General features: G+C 39.3%; 1 protein-coding gene across 7 annotated transcripts in view; it reads left to right on the top strand.

The window, feature by feature from the left end:
- The window catches only part of MID2 (midline 2), a 98,560-nt gene that overhangs the window by 42,041 nt on the left and 36,179 nt on the right, over positions 1–20,340 (top strand). For all 7 annotated transcript variants that reach the window (XM_057718512.1, XM_057718514.1, XM_057718510.1 and 4 more), the window contains exon 3: positions 2,291–2,386. In XM_057718512.1, coding sequence (XP_057574495.1) covers positions 2,291–2,386 — 96 coding nt within the window. The remainder of the gene's footprint in view (positions 1–2,290; positions 2,387–20,340) is intronic.

Genomic DNA, 20,340 nt, shown 5'->3' with positions numbered 1-20,340 from the left:
CCTTGTGCCTGGAACGGCCTGCCTGCCTCCTCCTCTGTCTATTAAAATCCTGCGTATACTTCAAGACCCATCTTAATTTTACTTCCTCTTTATCTCTGAAGTCAAAGCACCTTGAATAGAGTAGGTGCTCAATACCTTTCTTATTAAATACAAATGAAATACCTTTTGTATTAAATCTCTGAACTGCCATTTCTTTCCCACCCTCCTGACGTCTACTTACTTCAGAATTCACGGCCAAATTAACAATTGCGGCCCTTCGTTTTTCCTTTTTCTCTCCCTTTTTCCTTGCTAAGGAGAAGACCACAGATTGAGTTGGTGGTGGAGTTAAAGAAGGCCAGGGGAGACACAGTATCCAAGCCAAGAAAAATGGAATAAATGGTGAAAAATCACTCCCACGGGAATAAAGCCAAAGAAACCAAGAGAGATCTGGCAAGAAGCAGAGATTAAGCTGATTCTCATAATCCAGATTGAGAACAAGTGAGATCAGACTGCCTGTCCTAGAAATACGTATACCCATGGGAATCCTCCTCTGGGATAGATTCATGGGACAGTGCCAAGGATACTAAGGAGCCACAGCTACTTAGCAGAGAAGAAAGGGGGCACATGAGTCCTCTCTGCTTCTCCCCACTCTCCCTTGCCCCCTCTTCCCCCCACTGCCCAAAATGTGAACTTTGAACAGCTATAAACCACAGGAACCATGGAGACAGCAATGAAGCAATGAACATGACCAAGGGAAGGAATGCTATGCTAGCAGAGTAAGGGCCAGGAAGTTGGGGTATTACATTTGGAACAGACTTTGAGGGGATGTTGGGATGCTGAGTGAGAGAGGAGTGGATATTGGGACAAGTCCTGGAAGAGAAGCAGCCACCAGAGCTGAAGACTTGGAAATGAGGAGGAATAAAAAAGAGCTCATTATCTAAAGAGGCAGAAGTAGAGAACAGACTTGAGGATATGGGGTGGGAGGGGAAGGGGAGGCTGGGACGTAGTGAGAGAGTAGCATTGACATATATACACTACCAGTTGTAAAACAGATAGCTAGTGGGAAGCTGCTGCATAGCACAGGGAGATCAGCTTGGTGCTTTGTGACGACCTAGAGGGGTGGGATGGGAAGGGTGGGAGGGAGGCTCAACAGGGAGGGGATATGGGGATATATGTATAAATATAGCTGATTCACTGTGTTGCACAGCAGAAACTAACACAACATTGTAAAGCAGTTATATATATATATATATATATGTATTTCTTTTGAGAAAAAGCCTATTATCAATCTAGAGTGAATAACATTCTTTTTTCACATGAGGAATGGAAGAGAGTAGCTTGCTCAATTGAAAATATGCCAGGGAGTCTTAGTACTATTGTAACTACGTTATAATAAACAGATTTGCAAAGCACTTCTAATGTTTCCCTAAAAGGAGCTATGTCTCAGTAAACAGTAGTAAGCAATGGATGCCCTGTCTTGATACATACAGCCAGGCTTTGCGTTTCGAAGTCTGGCATTTCTGTAGACTGTTGCTTAGTGTCAAAGGAAGGAAGCTGTGAGATATAACACTAGATTTTGATGATACTTAAAATGCCACCTTTTTTTCTGAAGGAACTTACTGATAAATATAAAGTGTTATCAACAACGACAAAAAAAATCATGGAATACCGGGGCAAAGCTGTACCCGAAGACTAGAGACCTGGGTTCCAGTCCTAGCTTTGTCACTTGCTAATTATATGACCGTGCAGAACACTTTAATCCCACTCTTCAGCTCAGTTCTCTCATCTGTAGAAAGCTGACATCTCCTACTTCATAGCTGTCATGATTATTAAATTATATGTATGAAATTGCCTAGCATAGTGCCTGGCAAGTAGTAATTGTTCAATAAATTATAGTTTTCTTAGTCAACTCATCTGTAAAAAAGAGAGAATAAAACCTGTTCTCCCTATGTCACAGGAGAACAGGTTTTATTGTCACATTACTATGAGGGCAAAATGAGATATTAACTACGAAATGCTTTTAAAAGTTAAAAAACTATTATAGAAAACATAAAGTTGCTTTAATGTCATTAAATTCCTACATTCACAAAGTCATGAATGGCATCTTGTCCCCAGTAATGACAGTCTGGAGCAAATGTACAGCATGACTAATTGGCACCTAGAACAGTACTTGGCCCATGTGCAGTGAATCTTTGAAGTATTTGTTGACTGACTGACCTCCATATGGTACTGGGTCTCAAACTCATTGAACATTTCTTCTTTTTTCCCCCTCTTCCCTGTTTCCCTCTGGCTTCGTACTCTGCGATGGCAGCAAACTCTGGAGATGAACCTCACCAACCTGGTTAAGCGCAACAGTGAACTAGAAAATCAAATGGCCAAGCTAATACAGATCTGCCAGCAGGTTGAGGTATGTAATAGAAACGTCTGTCATTCTTTCCAAGAACCTGGATCAGGCGATCCTTTCGGGGGGACTTGTTTTGTCAGAGTATAGCTCGGCCATTTGGAGTGAAGGGCTGAATGATAATTTTAAGAAGTCTGATTCCTTTAGGATGCTTGTTCCAAGAAAAGTGGCAGAGAGCTATTGTTTAAAAAATAGTAATAAGTGGTGGTGGTGGGTTGGGGAGACATCAGTCGAAGGGGCAATCCCTTCTCCTTTTCCAATAGCGGGTGGTATGAGAATTCCAACATGAAGTGTGTTTCTTTCTTCATCAGACCGAACATCATAGCTCCTTAAGGAGATTGCTGGGGAGGAAGGGAAGCTGGGAACCCTGGGTCCTTGGGGCAGGGTGAAGTTTGTTCAATGCAATATTGTTTCTGTAAAAGTATTATTAGAACTGCTTCTCCTTTTCCTAGCCTCTCCTCCCTTCTTCCCCATGCACCTTACCTGGTCCTCACTTATCATCTTTCCACTTATTCTCGTCAGCAACACGGGATATCTATGTTAAAGCTATCTGTGAATCATCGAGTGTTATACAACATAAGGGTTCTGAAATTTGTTATCTCCGTCAAATCTCAGAGCAGAGTTTACAAGATTTGACCTCTTCATAAGTGGACATAATAAAACAAAGATGTTTTCTCTTGTTTGCAAGAGTGTGAAACTTCAGCCATAGCATTTGATTCTGTGTTGATTTTGTTGAAGAGGTGATGGTAGGGCTTAAACTGTAAACAGGGTTTGGCAAAATATTATATAGGACTCCTCATGGGCGGTGGTTGGATAAAAATGTTTCTATTTATAACCTGATAATCTAGTTCTAATCTTACTTGTATGACAGAAAATGTAATGGTTCAAGTTTATTTTATTGTAATCAATAATTTTGTTAAGATCTCATCTCTTAATCCCCTTGGGGAGTCCTATTTAAGAGAATGTGGAGAATCTTCTTGTAAGGTAAAGAATCTTCTTATGTAAGTAACCACTCCTAATTGTTTGGATGTCTTAAAGTATTGGGCTTCTTAAAGTAGGTGGTTCTTGTATGATGAGCGTACCATAGCAATTTAATCCCTGCTGGGCGCTCCATTTACGGAAGAGACTGGTGCTATATGTAGAGTACACAGGGTCCCACTTGAACTCGGGTGTGAGATTGTGGAATGGGGCAGGGACTTTAGGAAGAAGCATAAGGAATGGAAAGAAAGAATACTGGAATGTCAGTTGGAAAATTGGGTTCTAAACTTGACTCTGTCATTAACTGGTAGTATGAACTTGAATAAGTCATCTAGCCTCTCAACTTCAGTGTTCTTACCTATAAAATGAGGGATTGAACTGAATACATGACCTTCAGTGTCGCTTTCAGATTTCTCAAGTCGTGATTCTGTCAATGGTTACTTTCTTTCTTCTTTTCTTTTTCTCTTTAGTCTCATCCTTTCCAAGAGGGGAGAAGCAAAACAGAAGGCATTTTAGAGTGGTTTTCAGCTAATCAGAATCCCTTTATGTTCCACTCTATCAAAGCTTCTGATTATGCTGTTAGATTACAGTATAAGAAACCCACACTGGTGAAGAGACAAGGAAGTATTGTGAGCAGGAGACAAGATAAGGAATCCCTTGGTTTAGAATTTGCATGATTGAGGGTGGGGTAACAGCTCATAGTGAATAACACGTGGTTAGAAATTATAATCATCACTTCCTCATTCTCATCAAAGTCATTTAAGTAGAGAGCAAGTTGTAGTCAAAGTGGCAAAGTAGGCAGTTTATTTTCATTGCTTATTCACTTTAGCATCTTATCATCCCCCCCACCCCCCCACCGGGAAGCTTATCACGCTGGCCAGCCTCACCCAAACATAGCCCTGTTCCAACCTTTCCCAGCCCGTTGCACCAATCAAAGCTTTATAATTCAGGGCCTACTCTTTTCAAGTGGCAAGGAGCTAGTCTCATAAAACAGTGCATCATTGTGTTAGTGGAGGAGAACTCATTCTAACCCTCTAGGTTATAGGCGATGTTTTTCACACTGCCTTTCTGAAGTTAGTATTCCTGCTTGAGCCTTCAGGAGATGACAGTAGTGGTGCCAAATGTAAGCAGAGTAGGTGGGAAGAACAGCCCTGTGACAACCAGCAAAGGAGGGGTTTAAGAGGCTCCCTTAGGGATGCTTATTAAATCCTCGGCCACTGTCTGCTCTGGCACACAAAAGGTCACCTTTTATTAATACCTTCTTATGCATAGCACTGTACCAGGTACAAAGAAAACATCATAGACACAGTATTTACCCTCTGGAGGCTTCCATGTTACACAAATCCACCCTGATGTGGATACACATGTGCAAGAAATACAGACAATGGAATTAAAATGTTAACTGAGAATTGGGAAAGAATCTTGAGATACTGCATTACATATCAAGGGCAAGAGTGTATTTTGGGAGTTAGCTTCATGGTCTATTCAGTTTAGGATTCTGTCTTTGACAGGGGCCATACAGGATGGTTTATGGAAGGCCGTGGCTGTGCACTATGACATCATCCCTTCTGAAAGGTTAGGGATGTGCCCTAACTTCCCCATAATAACAGGGTGAATCCAGGGTACTTATTATGCTCATTCAGGACAGAGCCTGTGTGTCCAGAAGGCTTCAGGACAAGCCCCAGGTTTAGAAATGCAGTTAAAGAAGAGATGTGAGACTTCATAAATGCTTATAAATACTTTATAAAAGGAAATAAATAGTAGGATACTGTCTGTCATGAGAGCCAGACACCGAGGGATGATTTGAATTTTTTTCATTTTATCTAATCCAGATTTGTCTATCAGGAATGACTATATTCACAGTGTAAACTAGGCATTTCACATCGGGCGGGGGGGTGGGGGGGTGGAGGATACCAGCTAAGGCACTTCTGAGAAAACTGGAATAGGCTATTTTCCTGCCAGACCTGTTCCCCTTCCTGATTGTCTGCAAATGTTTTTGTCACAGATTGACTTTTCATAAAAGAGCCATAAATACTGCCTCCCTCTCCTGGTTCTTTCTCCCTGTTCTCTATTCTCCTCAGAAAGTAAACAAAGCTGCAGTCTTCCTATTATTACAGAAACAGAGATTAGGATCACCACAGATTTGTTAGCTGAATTCTTTGGTAACGCAGCCTGTTAGGGTCGCTGCCCAGCTTTCTGAATTCAGTGGATAGGCAGTTGGAAAATATTTTCTGTCGGGCCTGGAGAGCATGGGAAGGAGGGAGAGGCAGGCCCAAGACTCCTTTAATCTGGTTAAGGAAGGGCATGCTCTGACCTTGCTACTCTGGCCACTTGATCTCTATATATAGTTCTTTGTCCCCTCTCATCAGGCATCCTTTGTTTACATTTCCAAAGGAAATCTCTGTTTAATGCATAGCCAAAGGAAAATGTATACCAACAGATGAATATTTCCTCTTGGCTTCGAAGTCTGCACGGTTTTGAGAATAAATAAGCATTCCTGAAAATATTGAGGGGAAAGAAAAATGGTGAAATACCTAGTAATCAGGCAACAACATTTCTTGAGCAAACACGATGTACTTAGTGTGGTAGGTCATTTAGGGGCTACAAAAGAAACATATGTTGTTGATGACCTCCAGAAACTTTTAGTCTAGCTAGGGACAACCCAGTATCCAGTGAGAAAGAGGAGTCTTTATAAAACTGCATGTAGTACAGGGAGCATAGGTGAATGTAGCATAGCCAGAAGGTGCTTACTTATTTAGTCTTATTGTTAACTTTTAGGGCACTGACCATATTAAAGCACTTTCCTGGCTATTTTGTGTGCCATCTATTTTCCTCCCCTCCAGATAAGCTGCAGGACGATGGGTTGGTCCATCCCAGAAGCTCCATGGACAGATTTGATTTCTTTTTGGCTCTTCTCAAGCCTTTTAAGGAGCCGGGGGGCATGGCTCTTTAGTATTAAGAGAAAGAAAAAAAGAAAGGAGATGAGCTGGAAGAGAGGGAAAGGCTTCCCTTATTTTGGGGAATTTCAGCTTTTCGTCTTGCCACCAGGTCTTTGCTCCAATAACTTTCAGAAGTCTTTCTCTTAGAGTTCAAACTGTACGTGGCTCAGTGTTCTCCTGTTGCTCATTGAAACGGTATTTGGTTTGGGAAGAGCAAGAATCAATGTCTGACTACTTCTCCAAGCCTAAAAATAGGTGTCTTAACAGAAATTAATTTTGAAAATCACTGCTATGGATGATTTTAGCAGATGATCCTGAAATGTTTTAGAGTGGTCGAGCTAGAGAAATAATAGAATCTAAATCATTAAAGCACAAGTATGTTTGTTGGAGGACTCTTCTGCAAGCATGAAGGAGATGATAAAATGGAGTGATTAGACTGAAGTAAGTGTAATTAGGGAAAATTTAATGGATAAAATGCATTTTAGCCAAACATTGAAGGATGAAAAGTAAATTTTTCCCTCTGCCGAGACAGCAGAGGTATTAATGGAGGTGGAAAAGAGCGAATTGTATGGGCAAAAAACTATCAATAAAACAATGTAATAGTTACATGTAGAACTTTGTACTCTATAGAAAACACACATTCTTCTATTTATGGAACTGTTGACAATTCATCATGTACTTCACCACAAAAAACAACAGAATACCGATATACACTGGGTATATGCAGATAAACAGCAAATGGTCCCTGACCTCAAGGAACTTGCTTAACAGGTAGAATGTCCAATGTAACGAGAAGTGATAATTATTATAATGAAGGTAAGTGCCAGGTGACAAGCTAGCATCAAGGAAGGAACACCTGAGTCTGCCCGAGGGACTTAGGAAGGACTGCAGAATGGAAATAAAAACCAAATTGTCTTGAAATACGAGTAGAATTTTGCCGAAAAGAAAAAAGAAATGAGAAAAGGGAGCAAAGGGAACACCATGCGAGAACACAGAAGGGTAAACAGCATAGACGTGTTCAGGGATCCACCAGGAGTTTGGTCCAGCCAGAATGTGAGATGTGAGAATCATTGCTAGAGGTGAGTGTGGAGAAGTAGCTAGGACCTGGATAGTGAAGGGCCTTGTATGCCACGCATAGGTGTTTGGGCTTTATCCTGAAGACTCTGGGGACCCATGGAAGGATTTAAAGCAGGTGAATAACTGGATAAGGTCTTCATTTCAGGATTGCTCTGGCAGTAGTATATAGGATGGAGCAAGGGTCATGGTCAAAACTGAAGGTACAGAGACTAGTTAGGTAGCTTTTACTGACCCATGGAGAGATGAAGGCCCAACCTAAGGCAGTGGCAGTAGGGCTAGGGAGCAGGGGATAAATTCAAGACACATTTGTAGGAGGTAGAATCAATATTGTTTGGTGATCAGTTAGATGCTGTGCGAGAGAGATAAGAGAATAGTAGGGTGATCTATAGGTCTCCGGCTTGGGTAACTGAATGGATGTGTTGCCTTTAACTAGGTTAGGAAATAGACGGAGTTTTTTTTAGACATGTGAGGTTTGTTGTGCTGTGGGTCAGAGAGTCAAGTAGGAAACGCCTAGTGGACAGCTGGTTGGATCTGGAGGTCACAAGAGAGGTCTGGGAAAAGGATAAAGACTTGGGAGTCATCTGAGTAGCATCGAAAGCCACGGAGAATGTGTACAATGAGAAGAAAGCCTAGGGCACAGAAGTCCAATTGTTTGTCACTCAGAATACAACAACAAACTGACTTTCCAAAAATAAATGGAAGACTGTGGAGCTTTTTATGAGAATACTGAGGGATGGCATGTGTTTAAAAAAAAGAATTAAATATGAGGAGAAAAATTTTCATTTGTGGGAATAGTCAGCATTTAAATATTATCTCTGTAAAGACAGTAATAATAAGTGACACTTAATGAAGATTTCCTATGTTGCAGGTAAGCACTTTATATGTGTTAACTCAATCCTCACAACAACTCTAGGAGGTAAACACTGTTATTATTCTTGCTTTACTGACAAAGACCTTGAGATACAGAGAGATTGAAGTGATTTGCAGAGGTCATGCTGCTAGTAGGTAGCAGAGTGGGGATTTGAATCCAGGCACTTGAGCTCCAGAGCCTGTGCCCCTAACCACTCCATTATACTTCCTTTTGCAAGGCCAAGGTACACATCACTTGGATGTCCCTTGTTTATCACCAGTGGTTCCTGGTCCCTTGTTTATCACCAGTGGTTCCTGACCCATCATGAGGATGACTTGTAGTGAGTAAGGGGAATGATATATGGGTGTGAATTCTGGAGGAAAGCAAGAGAGAAACAGAAGGAGCAAAAGGGAGGAGGAGAACTCACAAGACAGAGGCTTAAATTAGCAAAGGAAGAGAGGCCTTCAAGGTGTGGAACTTTATTGATAGAGTCCATTGGAGCAGCTCCATTATACAGGAAGATATCATTAGTGACCTTTCAGACAGAAGGTTCAGTGGAAAGGTGAGGATAGAAGATAAGAGTCAGAGAGGTCAAAGAGAAAGTAAGGGGTAAGGAAATGCACGCTGAGAGAAGTTTGATCATGAAAGTGAAGAGAGAAATAGAGTGGTTGTTATTATCCTTTTGAAGTGCAAAATAATCAGACTCAAAAAAACTGAAAAAAACCAAAATAATCAGACTCACAAACACTTGTACAATATCCTAGTTGTTTATTTTGTTACTGGGTGGCTAACAATAGGAGTCCCTAGACCCACTGACTCTGACAACACATGCTTCATTTCCCATCCTGACTTGGTTTCTAGCTATCTTTCCAATCCTGGGCCCTCCTGCCCAGCTCCAAGCCTCAGTTTCTACAACTCACTCCTCCTACAAAGTGTAGAGGTTCTGGAATGCAGTGTGATGTGGTAGCTTTGGAGTTGGGCATGCCAGCTGTGTAACCTTGGACACACACACATAACTTCTCTGAGCCGCAGTATCATTATCTATGCAACCTAGACTAATTTTGAAGGGAAAGGTAGTACATGTAAAACACTTGCTACTGTAACTGGCAGATAGTCAAGGCTCAATAAGTGGTGGTAGCAGCAGCAGCAGCAGCAGCAGTAGTATTGATAATAGAAGCAGTTGTTAGTATTAATAGTACTAGTAGTACTAGCAGTATTTCTGGGCACCTCACCTTTGCCAGAGATTCCTAGCCCTGACCTCAGGACTTCTAGAGGATCATAGCTACCTCTGGGGGTAGGGAAAACAGTCAGTCGCCAATGTTCACAATCAGTGTTAAATTTAACACATGAACTGGAACTTTCCTTGGGAAGCAGGAGTGGTAATGAAATTGTAGCACTAAAAATGTTGGAAATCTCAGCCATATGGCCCTATTTAATCACCCATCAACAACTGTGCAAAGGTGGCACAGTAAAAAGGGTTACTATGCTCAATAAACCTCCCGTTTTCAGTTACTGAATTAAACAAATTTTATTTAGTATGGAAAATTCACTGCCCTTCTGCAAGAATAGCTAAGGGATTCTTTAGGTTGATACTTAAGTAAACTCGCCCATTATCCTGCCCAAATACCTCTTGATTACTGCCCCTAAGCAAAGGCAAAAGAAAAGTTTTGGGGAGGGACAGATGCTTTCATCTTTGGTGGCTTTAAAAACAGAGAGTTTGAGGGATTTTTTTTATTGAAGTGTAATTGACACAGAACTCTATGTTAGTTCCAGATGCACAGCATAGTGATTTGATATTTATTGGGGATTTTAAAATGTTTACCAGCCAGAATGTTCTGTGAGTATTTTTGTGGGAGATGGAAGAGCAAGAGGAGCAGACTTAATATGAAGCTCCTGAGGAGGACTTGGGCTACCAGCACCTCATGAGGATGAAATAGCTATTTTGAAACCAGCGTGGAATTATAGGTGGAGAAAATGGCTTTCATGAACAGTGGGAAGTAAGTACATAGTGACCTAGTCAGTCTATTCATTTATACTACTGAAATGACTCAATCTTATTAAGTATATGGCAATTGATATTTAATATAGATGAAAAACCTAAATCAACTGTGCAATCTGAAGTGTGGGCATAGCCTATTTTTATACTAGAAAAGAAAATGCTTTATAATTTTTCAGACACCTAATGTGTTCAGTTCTTTTTTTCAAAAATACTTTGTGACAGTTCTTGATATATTCCAGTGAAGTAAAATTTTTGAGGACATTAAAGGTTGCATTTGAAATATTTGGAGGGTATGGACACACAACAAGGTTGTTAGGATAAAATGAGTTAGGATTAACACTGTTTTCCCTCCCCTCCTCCCCCACATCTATAGGGCCTATAAGCTTTCCAGTGTGACCATGTTTTCATGGTCTAAACAGTTCATATAGATATGTTCTCTTGTTCTGTTTTTGCGCTTTTTTTTTTTTTTTTTTGGTGCAGTGAAGCTTATTTTATAGTACCATTCCCCATCTGCTGCCCTCTTCCTCCAGTTTCTGTTTCTCAGTATTTAAATTCTAGGTTATTCACTAAATGACCAGAACACTTGCCTAATTTTGGATCCTTCTGCTTGCTCCACTCTTTGCAAAATCCACCCAAGTTCCCCATTTCCACTGTGCTCTTGGAAAGTTGGTGGAATTCTAATAATTTAAGCTAACCCCCTATCAAGCCTACCCTGTACCTTTAAATGTTTCCAGTTCCACCCCTACCTCCAATCTCTCTTGCCATCAACCCATCCAAAATACCAAACAAATAAAACAAAACAAAGACCAAAAAGACCCCTAAAATGAAAACAACGACCACCACTATAACAGACATGCACACAGCCCTTGAAATTCCCTTTTTGTTTCTGCCTGTCTAGAAGAGTCCAGCTGTGTGATATGGTAAGCAGAGCTTGGGAGTGGGAGAGAATTGTATTTGAATCATATGTGCTGCGCTTTGTGCTAGAGGCTTTCTTATTTCTAATCTCAGTGTTTATGACAACCCTATGATAATGTTGGTGATATCCGCATTTTACAAATGAGGAACCTGAGAGTGAGAGAAATTAGATGACTTAATTCAAGGTCACACACAGAGTGAGCTCGGGCTCAGTCTGCGTCTTTCTGACTCCGAAGTCCATGTGCTTTCTGCTGCACTATACAGCCCACTGCAGACACTATTTGATTACTTGCCACAGATTCATTTGTGTTCAGATAGAAAGGAGACGGCTTAGGATGCCCACTGACTTTCCTCCCTTCGTTAAACAGCTGCAGAAGAATAGATGATCTATTTGGGGCCTTGGCATTCCTGACTCCATGGTAAGCCTCTTATGTACCTATATTTGATAGCCCAGAGTAGCTCTCTTGTCCTAACAGCCCTTTGTGGGGCCAGGAAGCAGAGGGAGAACGGCTACTAGAGTTGGCAGAAGAAAGCAGTAGTGCCTGCTGTTAAGGCACTTACTTCCTAAGATTATTTTTGTGCCGTGAGACCCAAGCCAGGGGTGAAAACAGAGTGGGCAGCTCCAGGTATCGATACCAACCCTGGTCATACAGTCAGTTTCCTGTGGGACTTTCATTTTCTTCCTGAGACTGCCTTGCAGGGTCCTCCTAGGGCATGACTGTCTGTGCTTCTAGGTAAACGTTGTCTCCAGGTGACACAGCTTTTCTTAACTATTACAGAAAGAGTTTGGCAGTACAGATTTACTGTCCAACGTGTCCTTAATCTTATCACACTTAGACTATAATAAATATAATATCACAGTGACTGCAAATATGTAGATTTCCTCAGAAAAAGTGCATACATTGTTACTATTTTTAAAAATTCAATGTATTTAAACTAAAAAAAAAAAAGAAAGAGTTCACCCATTTTCCCCACCCCCTTATCCCCTGCCTCTGGCAACCACCAATTTGTTTTGTATCTATGAACTTCCTTTTTTAAATTAAGGAGTTTTTTTAGATTGCATATACAAGAGAGATCATACAGTGTCTTTCTCTGTCTGACTTATTTCACTTAGCATAATGCCCTCAAGGGCCATCCGTATTGTCACAAATGGCAAATTTCATTCTTTTTTTTTTGTGACTAATATTCCATTATATAGGTATATCGCAATTTCTTTATCTGTTCATCCACTGATGGACACTTAGATTGTTTCCACATGTTAACTATTGTAAATAATGCTACAGTGGACATGGGGTGCATATTTTTCATTAGTGTTTTAATTTTCTTCAGGTAAATACTTGAAGTGGAGTTGCTGGATCATATGGTACTTCTCTTTTTAATTTCTTGAGGAACCTCCATACTGTTTTTCATAGTGGCTGCACCAATTTACATTCTCACCAAAAGTACACAAGGGTTTTCTCCACAAGGTTCTTACTGCCTATGTTTTTTTTCTATAAGTTTTATGGCTTTAGGTCTTATGTTTAAGTATTTAATCCATTTTGAGTTAATTTTTGTGTATGGTATTAGGTAGTGGTCCGGATACGTTGTTACTATTCATGGTGGGCCCATGTCCTTTGATGGAATGATTATTGAGATGTGCGTGTACATCCACGAAATCAGCTCTTTACTTCCTCAGAACAGAAAGAGAATTCCACACCTCATCCCATTCCTACTACCTCTCCTTTCAGCTACATCATATCTCGAATCTAACTTTATTGCATCTCAGGCAGTTCTAGGAGCTCTTGTTACTCCTGAGAGCTTTATATGCATTCACTCACTTAATCTTTACAATAACCCTATGAGATAAGTACTATTCTTACTCTCATTTTACACATGGGGAACCTGAGGCACAGGGAAGGTAACTAATTTGTGCAAAGTCACACAGGAAGTAAGTGGCAGAGTGGGGGTTTGTATCCAGTTAGACTCTAGAATTCATGCTCTTAACCAGTATGCTGTATTAAAAGTGAAGGGCAAAGCTAACCAGATCAGTTAGTGGCTCTACGTGCAGTGCTTTGCAGGTTGCTGAGTATTGTGCCTGTGGTCTGAGTAAGGACAGACATCTGTCTATATAACCAATCTTGGTGTGTTATGTGAATGTGTGTCCATGTGGGAAGAGCATGGTGTGTATCTGGAGCAGCATTTGAGCATGCCCTTCTTTGTGGTGATAAGCTTTCTATAGAGCATGCATCTTAGCGCCCTTGCACATGCTATGCATCCCTCTATTTCATACATGGCTGCCTGAGTGTTCATCTTGTGTGTGTGTGTGTGTGTGTGTGTGTGTGTGTGTGTGTAGGGGGTACATTGTAAAGAAGATATATGTGGAAAGAAGAATATGTCTAGTGAGAGAATTAGTGCTTAAACTGGGTCTTGAGGACTGTTTTGACATGTTTTTTTTTTTTCCCCTCAAAGGGTTCTTTCCAAACCCTTGGAATTTTCCCCATATAGGGAAAAAAACTGGGAAACAACTAGAGGAAGTTGTCTTTTGTTTCCTCTGACTAGAAACATTGTCTCTTGTGTTCAGAGCACTTTTTCCACCCTCTTCTCCTCCATATCCCAGACCTGTCCCAGCTTCTTCTAGTAACATCAAAAGCACAAGACAATCATTGGCTTTGGAATAATTTCTAAACCAATAAAACTTTAGCCAAAAGATTGCATTGTACTAATGGGAGTCCAAGTCGCAAAGAACCACACACTTCCGCCTTTAGCTTCTCCACTCCCAATCTATATACCGGTAGTCACACGCTGGCACACAATGGCAGGCTTATGAGTGCACAAAGATGTCTTCTTTGAAACATCTCACTGGAAGGGCAAGCACAGGACAGGAGGAGGATTAGAGAAGAGGGCGAGAGGCCTAGGCAGGGAAGGATCACAGTGGTACACTGTGAGAACATATGTGAAAAGGAAGGGGGAAAACAATCACAAGATGCCAGTTTACTATAAAGTGCGCATAACAATGAAATTCTTGCCAGATTTGTGGTGTGTTCTAGGATCTGAAGAGCTCTGAATCTTCTAGCCTTCTGGGGCTATTCTGGGATTCTGATTGCCACCCAGTCATCAGCCAAGAAATCCAAGCTATTTTAGGAGGATTCCATTGGCTTTTGAATGAAGTAGAATTTATATTATATTGGTAGCACAGAGAGAACATTTTATTTAAGAAGTAAGAATCTGATCTCACAGATGAGTAGGCAAATTGCATATTGTCTGCATGCCAGGAAGTAGAATTAAACATCTTCATGCTTTCACACTCCATTTCTGTCAAAAACAGGATATTGGCAGCAAACCATCTGAAAAAAAAAAAAAAAAAAACCCACTGACCTACGGTGAGTACTGCCAAGCCCCATGCTTAATGCTAACCTGCTGTGCAGATGCTAACACAGTGACACATCTTTAGCCCAGGAGGTGAAAGCAAATGGTGTTCCCAGGATATTGGTGTTTACTATTTATGGTCTTCTTTTTTAAAAAATAACTATCCTTATAGAGAGTCAGTAAAACTTCTGTCACTTTTTCCTATGTGAACCTTTATCAAAAGGTATTTATTAAACTCCACTGTGTGCTTAGCGTTGTGCTAAGTACTACCGGGACTAGAGCAGGTATGTAAGTCACTTATCCTTGTCTTCAAGGACATTATGGTCTTGTTGCGGAAACAAGAACTAACAGTATGAAACAATGGTAAACAATACAAAATAAAATGAGTCCTCAATTGTGTGATGAGGACTATAGGAGTTCAGAGGAGAGGAAGATCAAAGAAGGCTAACATTATCATCACTCTCATCAATAGCTAACATTTATTGACACTGACTATGTGCCAGGTATTGTGCTAAGTGCTTTCCACATATTATCTCATTGAATCATCTCAGCTACCTCTGAGATAGGCATTATTATTATCTCCAAAAGATGAGGAAACTCAGATAACTGACTTATCCGAGGGGAGTAATGAGACCTGAGACTTAGAGAGGCAAGGAGGGAACAGATCACAAAAGACCTTAAGAGCCATATTAAGAAGTTTGTAATTCATTCCAAGGTCAGAGGGAAGCCAGTTGAAAATTAGAATGAAGCCGTTTTAAGCATGGGAGGAGTATGTTTTTAAAAAGAATATGCTGCCTGGCTGCTGGATTAAGAACACATTTTGTATAAGATACAAGATAAAAGGTAAGATACAAGACCAGAGACAGAGGGATCACTATGCTTTGGTAGTGTAGTGCCTGGTACGTACATAATAGGCACTCAATGCCTATTTGTTGGATGGATGGATAGATTAAGGAAGAGATTCTAGTGGACAGAACTAGTGAAGTAAAAATAAAGGATAGAAAGGCATAGATTTGAATTGTATTTAGGAGGTAAAATATATGGGATTTAGTGATTAATTGGATGTGGGGGATGAGAAAGAGAAGTTAAGAACAATGCCCAGGATTTCTGAGGGGCAGGTGGTGCCATTCATTCATTTAGGGAGTGTTAGAGAAGGATCAGATTTAATGGAAAAGCGTGGGGGAAGGAGATGAGCTCAGGTTTTGGAAACAGTGATTTTGTGGTGCCTGTGATTATACAAATTAAAATGTCCAGTAAACAGTTAGGTATATGGGTCTAAATTTCAGGAGAGAGATTTAGGTTGGAAAGAAAGATAAGTGAGGCAAATACGGATCTTTTTTGGGGGGTGACAGAATTATTCTAAAATTGGATTGTCGTAATGGTTGCACAGTTCTGTAAATTAAAAAAAAATCGTTCACTTCTGTAGCAGCACTACTTACAATAGCCAAGGCATGGAAGCAACCTAAGTGTCCATCAACAGATGAATGGATAAAGAAGACGTGGTACATACATACAATGGAATATTACTCACCCATAAAAAAGAGTGAAATGATGCCATTTACAGCAACATGGATGGACCTAGAGATTATCATACTTAGTGAAGTAAGTCAGACAGAGGAAGACAAATATTACATGATGTCACCTACATGTGGAATCTAAAAACTAATACAAATGAATCTTTACACAAAACAGAAACAGACTTAGAAAACAAACTTACGGTTACCAAAGGGGAAAGGTGGGGGTGGGGAGGGATAAATTAGGAGTATGGGATTAACAGATACACACTACTATGTATAAAATAGATAAGCAACAAGGATTTACTATATAACACAGGGAACTGTATTCAATATCTTGTAATAACATATAATGGAAAATTATATATGTATATGTATATATAAAACTGAAAAAAAATTGAATTCTCCACCTAAAATAGATGAATTTTATGGTATGTAAATTGTATCTCAATAAAGCTGGTTGTTTTTGTTTTTTTTTTCTGGCCATGCCACACAGCATGTGGGATCTTAGTTCCCTGACCAGGGATCAATATATAGTCTTATTATTTCTGATACCTTTTTTAGGTCCCTGGTATTGTGGTTATACTAGATTCACTAAATGCATTTGGGATCTTTTTATCTTTCTCTGTGGTCTTCATAGTTTAAACAGCATGGGAATGATCTGTTCTCTAAAGAATTTATGGAAACCAGTTCTGAAACCATCTGAACCTGGAGTGTTTTTTTTTTTTTAATTACCCATCTTTAATCATCTTTCCAGTCTGGCCTAAAGTTATCAGTCTCTCTAGGTTTTGTTACTTGTTCTTGGGTAAAATTAGGTAATATTTAATAGATTTTTCAACTGTGTGCTATAGGTTGCACATAATATTCCCTTGTAATTACTTCTATGTCCATCTAGTGGTGTGCTGGAGTTGGCTAGCCAGTTGTGCACATTTCTGGGTTTAGTGACTACACATTGGTAGCTTAAAATCCACCATGGTTGGGAGTTTTTACACCATGAAAATCAACAAGCACTACAAATAGGGGCTTTTTCTGAGAACTGATTGTTAAGTGTTTACCAGCATACTATTGTCTGTATCCACTTTTCCATTGTGGTTTTATTGTTTGTTTGTTTTCCTTTGCTTTCTGTCTTTTTCCTTAATCAGGATTTTCAAAGAACACGCTTTTGATTTTAATTATATTTCGCATGGTAGTTTCATTTTGATTTCATTAATTTCAGCTTTTCAAAAATGAAATCCTTCCTTCTGTTTCCTTTTAGTTTATTTTATTGTCCTTTTCTAGTTTCTTATATTGAAAAATTAATTCATTTATTTTTAATCTTTATGCATTTTCCCGAGTAGAGTTCTAAGTGTATCCTGTAGATGTTATTGTATGCCTTTTCATTATTTTCTATCAAATTAAGAATTTCAGTTTTAATTTCTCCTTTGATTCCAAAATGGTTTAGGTGTGTGTTTCTTAATTTCCAAGCATTTAAGGATTTAGGAGTTCATATTTTTGTTATTTTCTTCTTATTTTACAGGATTATAATCAGAGAAGGTAGACTGTAAAATTTCTTTAAAATGTATATCAGTATTCTGTTGTTTTTTGTGGTGAAGTACATGATGAATTGTCAACAGTTCCATGAATAGAAGAATGTGTGTTTTCTATAGAGTACAAAGTTCTACATGTAACTATTACATTGTTTTATTGATAGTTTTTTTCCCCATACCCTCTATGTCCTTATTTTTTAGTCTGAAACCCACTTATTTCATCTGTGGGCTTCACACTGCAGCTGTATCTTTTCCCCTTGTCATTTCTCCTTCTATTTTTAAGCATATTTGTTTCCTAGAAGTGCAACTGACAGTTTAAGAAAAGGGATATCTTTAAGGTTATTAACACATATTGTCAACATTCTCTGTTCACCAAGGCAATTTACACTCCCACCAGAAATGTACAAGGGAGCAGATGGGGCTTCCCTGTGTTTTCCTCTACCATACTATTACAGAATGCTACTGAATTCAGTCAACTACACCTAGCCTTTTGGGTCTTCTCTCTGAGAGAAAAATCCTTCTATGCCAAGCAGTAGTTAAGAGCAGGAGCTCCCACTGGATTAGGGTTAGGGTTGACAAAACTGACATATCCAGTAGGCCTACTAACTCCTGTTGCAAGGAAGACTGTCAAGTCTTTGGGGTTTGGGTTGTTTCCATATAGAACTTGGTCAGAGAAATCAGAAGCAGTTTTGAGTAAGCAATTTAATATCCCCATGTTGGTCCTTAAGTAGTTTTCTTCACAATTCCTGCCACCCCTGCATCCCTCGGCTTTCTCACTCTCTTTTTTCTGCCCAGTGATGACTTTTTCTTCTCTTCAATATCTTCCAAAACTTGTTTTCTGGGACACTGAAATTCACAACGCTTTCTTAATGAATGAAAACGGCTGTATAGATATCTGCATTTTCAAAAAAGACATACATTTCTGAAAGTAGAATTTTAAGGGTCAGTAGAGTGGAAATAGTGCATGGTACTGATGGGGTCTTACATTTTTTTTTCACCATGAAACAGGAGTATTTAATTATTCATTAGAAATGTACATGTCCTTTGAAAAATCAATATTAAATTCCTCTTCATAAAGTATCTGATTCAAACCAATGAACTGTAAAAGCACATTTTTTACATAATTAGGAAAATTTAAATATGGAACAAGCACTAGATGAATGATATTAAGGAATTATTTTAATCATTATGATTGTGCAATAAAAATATCCTTTTATTTTTGAGATGCAAACTAAAGTATTTAGGGGGTAAAATAACATAATATCTTAGATTTGCTTTAAAATACTCCAGCAAAAAAGGGATATAAATCACACAAGTATAACAAAATATTGACAGTTTTTGAAGCTGGGGGATGGGTATGTGAGGTTTTATCTAGAGGATGTCTAGTTTTAAATATGCTCAGAAAATTTCATAATAAAAATGTTTAAAATGGTAATAGTGATGTATGTTCACTGCAACCAGTAAAACAATGCTAAAATGTATAAGGAAAAGATTTTCATTTTCCCTATCCTCTTTGCAGTCAGAATCAGAGCCTAGCTTATTTTTTGTCTGCCGAATCCATTTCTATCAAAGTCCTGTATCCCCACTCTGGGGACTAGCCCAGTTTTCTCCCATGCCCAATTTATCTTCCTTTTTTTCGTTACATTGTTTGAAGCTCCTCAGTGAGGTGAATGTGACAACAGGGGAAGATCCAGGTGCAAGAACTAAACCACATTACTATCTAAAGACAGCCCACAGGAATTTGCTGCTCATGGATACATCCTTCCTTAGAAAATGCCTTTGGAAACTAGTGCTGGAGATGTGAGATTTGAACTCTAAGAGATCTTAGACCTCAATTCCTACAGTATATTCATAACAAAGTAACTGAATAAGTTAGCTCATTATTCAAATAAGGCCAACCCAGCCCCACAGGTTCTAGATGAGATTAAGAAGACTCACCTCCTAGAATAATGGAAATAAAATCAAGAAAAAACAAATGGGACCTAATGAAACTTAAGAGCTTTTGCACAGTGAAAGAAACCGTAAACAAGAAGACAACTCTCAGAATGGGAGAAAATACTTGCCAACGAAGCAACAGACAAAGGATTAATCTCCAAAATATACAAGCAGCTCATGCAGTTTAATACCAAAAAAGCTAATAACCCAATCCACAAATGCGCAGAAGACCTAAATAGACATCTCTCCAAAGAAGACATACAGATGGCCAACAAACACGTGAAAAGATGCTCAACATCACTAATTATTAGAGAAATGCAAGTCAAAGCCACAGTGAGGTCTCACCTCACACCAATCAGAATGGCCATCATGAAAAAATCTAGAAACAATAAATGTTGGAGAGGGTGTGGAGAAAAGGGAACATTCTTGCACTGTTGGTGGGAATGTAAGTTGGTACAGCCACTATGGAAAACAGCTTGGAGGTTCCTTAAAAAACTAGAAATAGAACTACCATATGATCCAGTAATCCCACTCCTGGGCATATACCCAGAGAAAACCATAATCCAAAAAGAAACATGTACCATAATGTTCATTGCAGCACTCTTTACAATAGCCAGGACATGGAAGCAACCTAAATGCCCATGAACAGATGAATGGATAAAGAAGATGTGGCACATATATACAATGGAATATTACTCAGCCATAAAAAGGAATGAAATGGAGCTATATGTAATGAGATGGATAGACCTAGAGTCTGTCATACAGAGCAAAGTAAACCAGAAAGAGAAAAACAAAATCGTATACTAACTCATATATACGGAATCTAAAAAAAAAAAAAAAGGTACTGATGAACCCAATGACAGGGCAAGAATAAGGATGCAG

Source organism: Hippopotamus amphibius, chromosome X (assembly GCF_030028045.1).
Source record: "Hippopotamus amphibius kiboko isolate mHipAmp2 chromosome X, mHipAmp2.hap2, whole genome shotgun sequence".
NCBI classification, from domain to species: domain Eukaryota; kingdom Metazoa; phylum Chordata; class Mammalia; order Artiodactyla; family Hippopotamidae; genus Hippopotamus; species Hippopotamus amphibius.
Note: the sequence above shows the minus strand (reverse complement) of the source record. Positions and strands in the feature narration are given on the sequence as shown.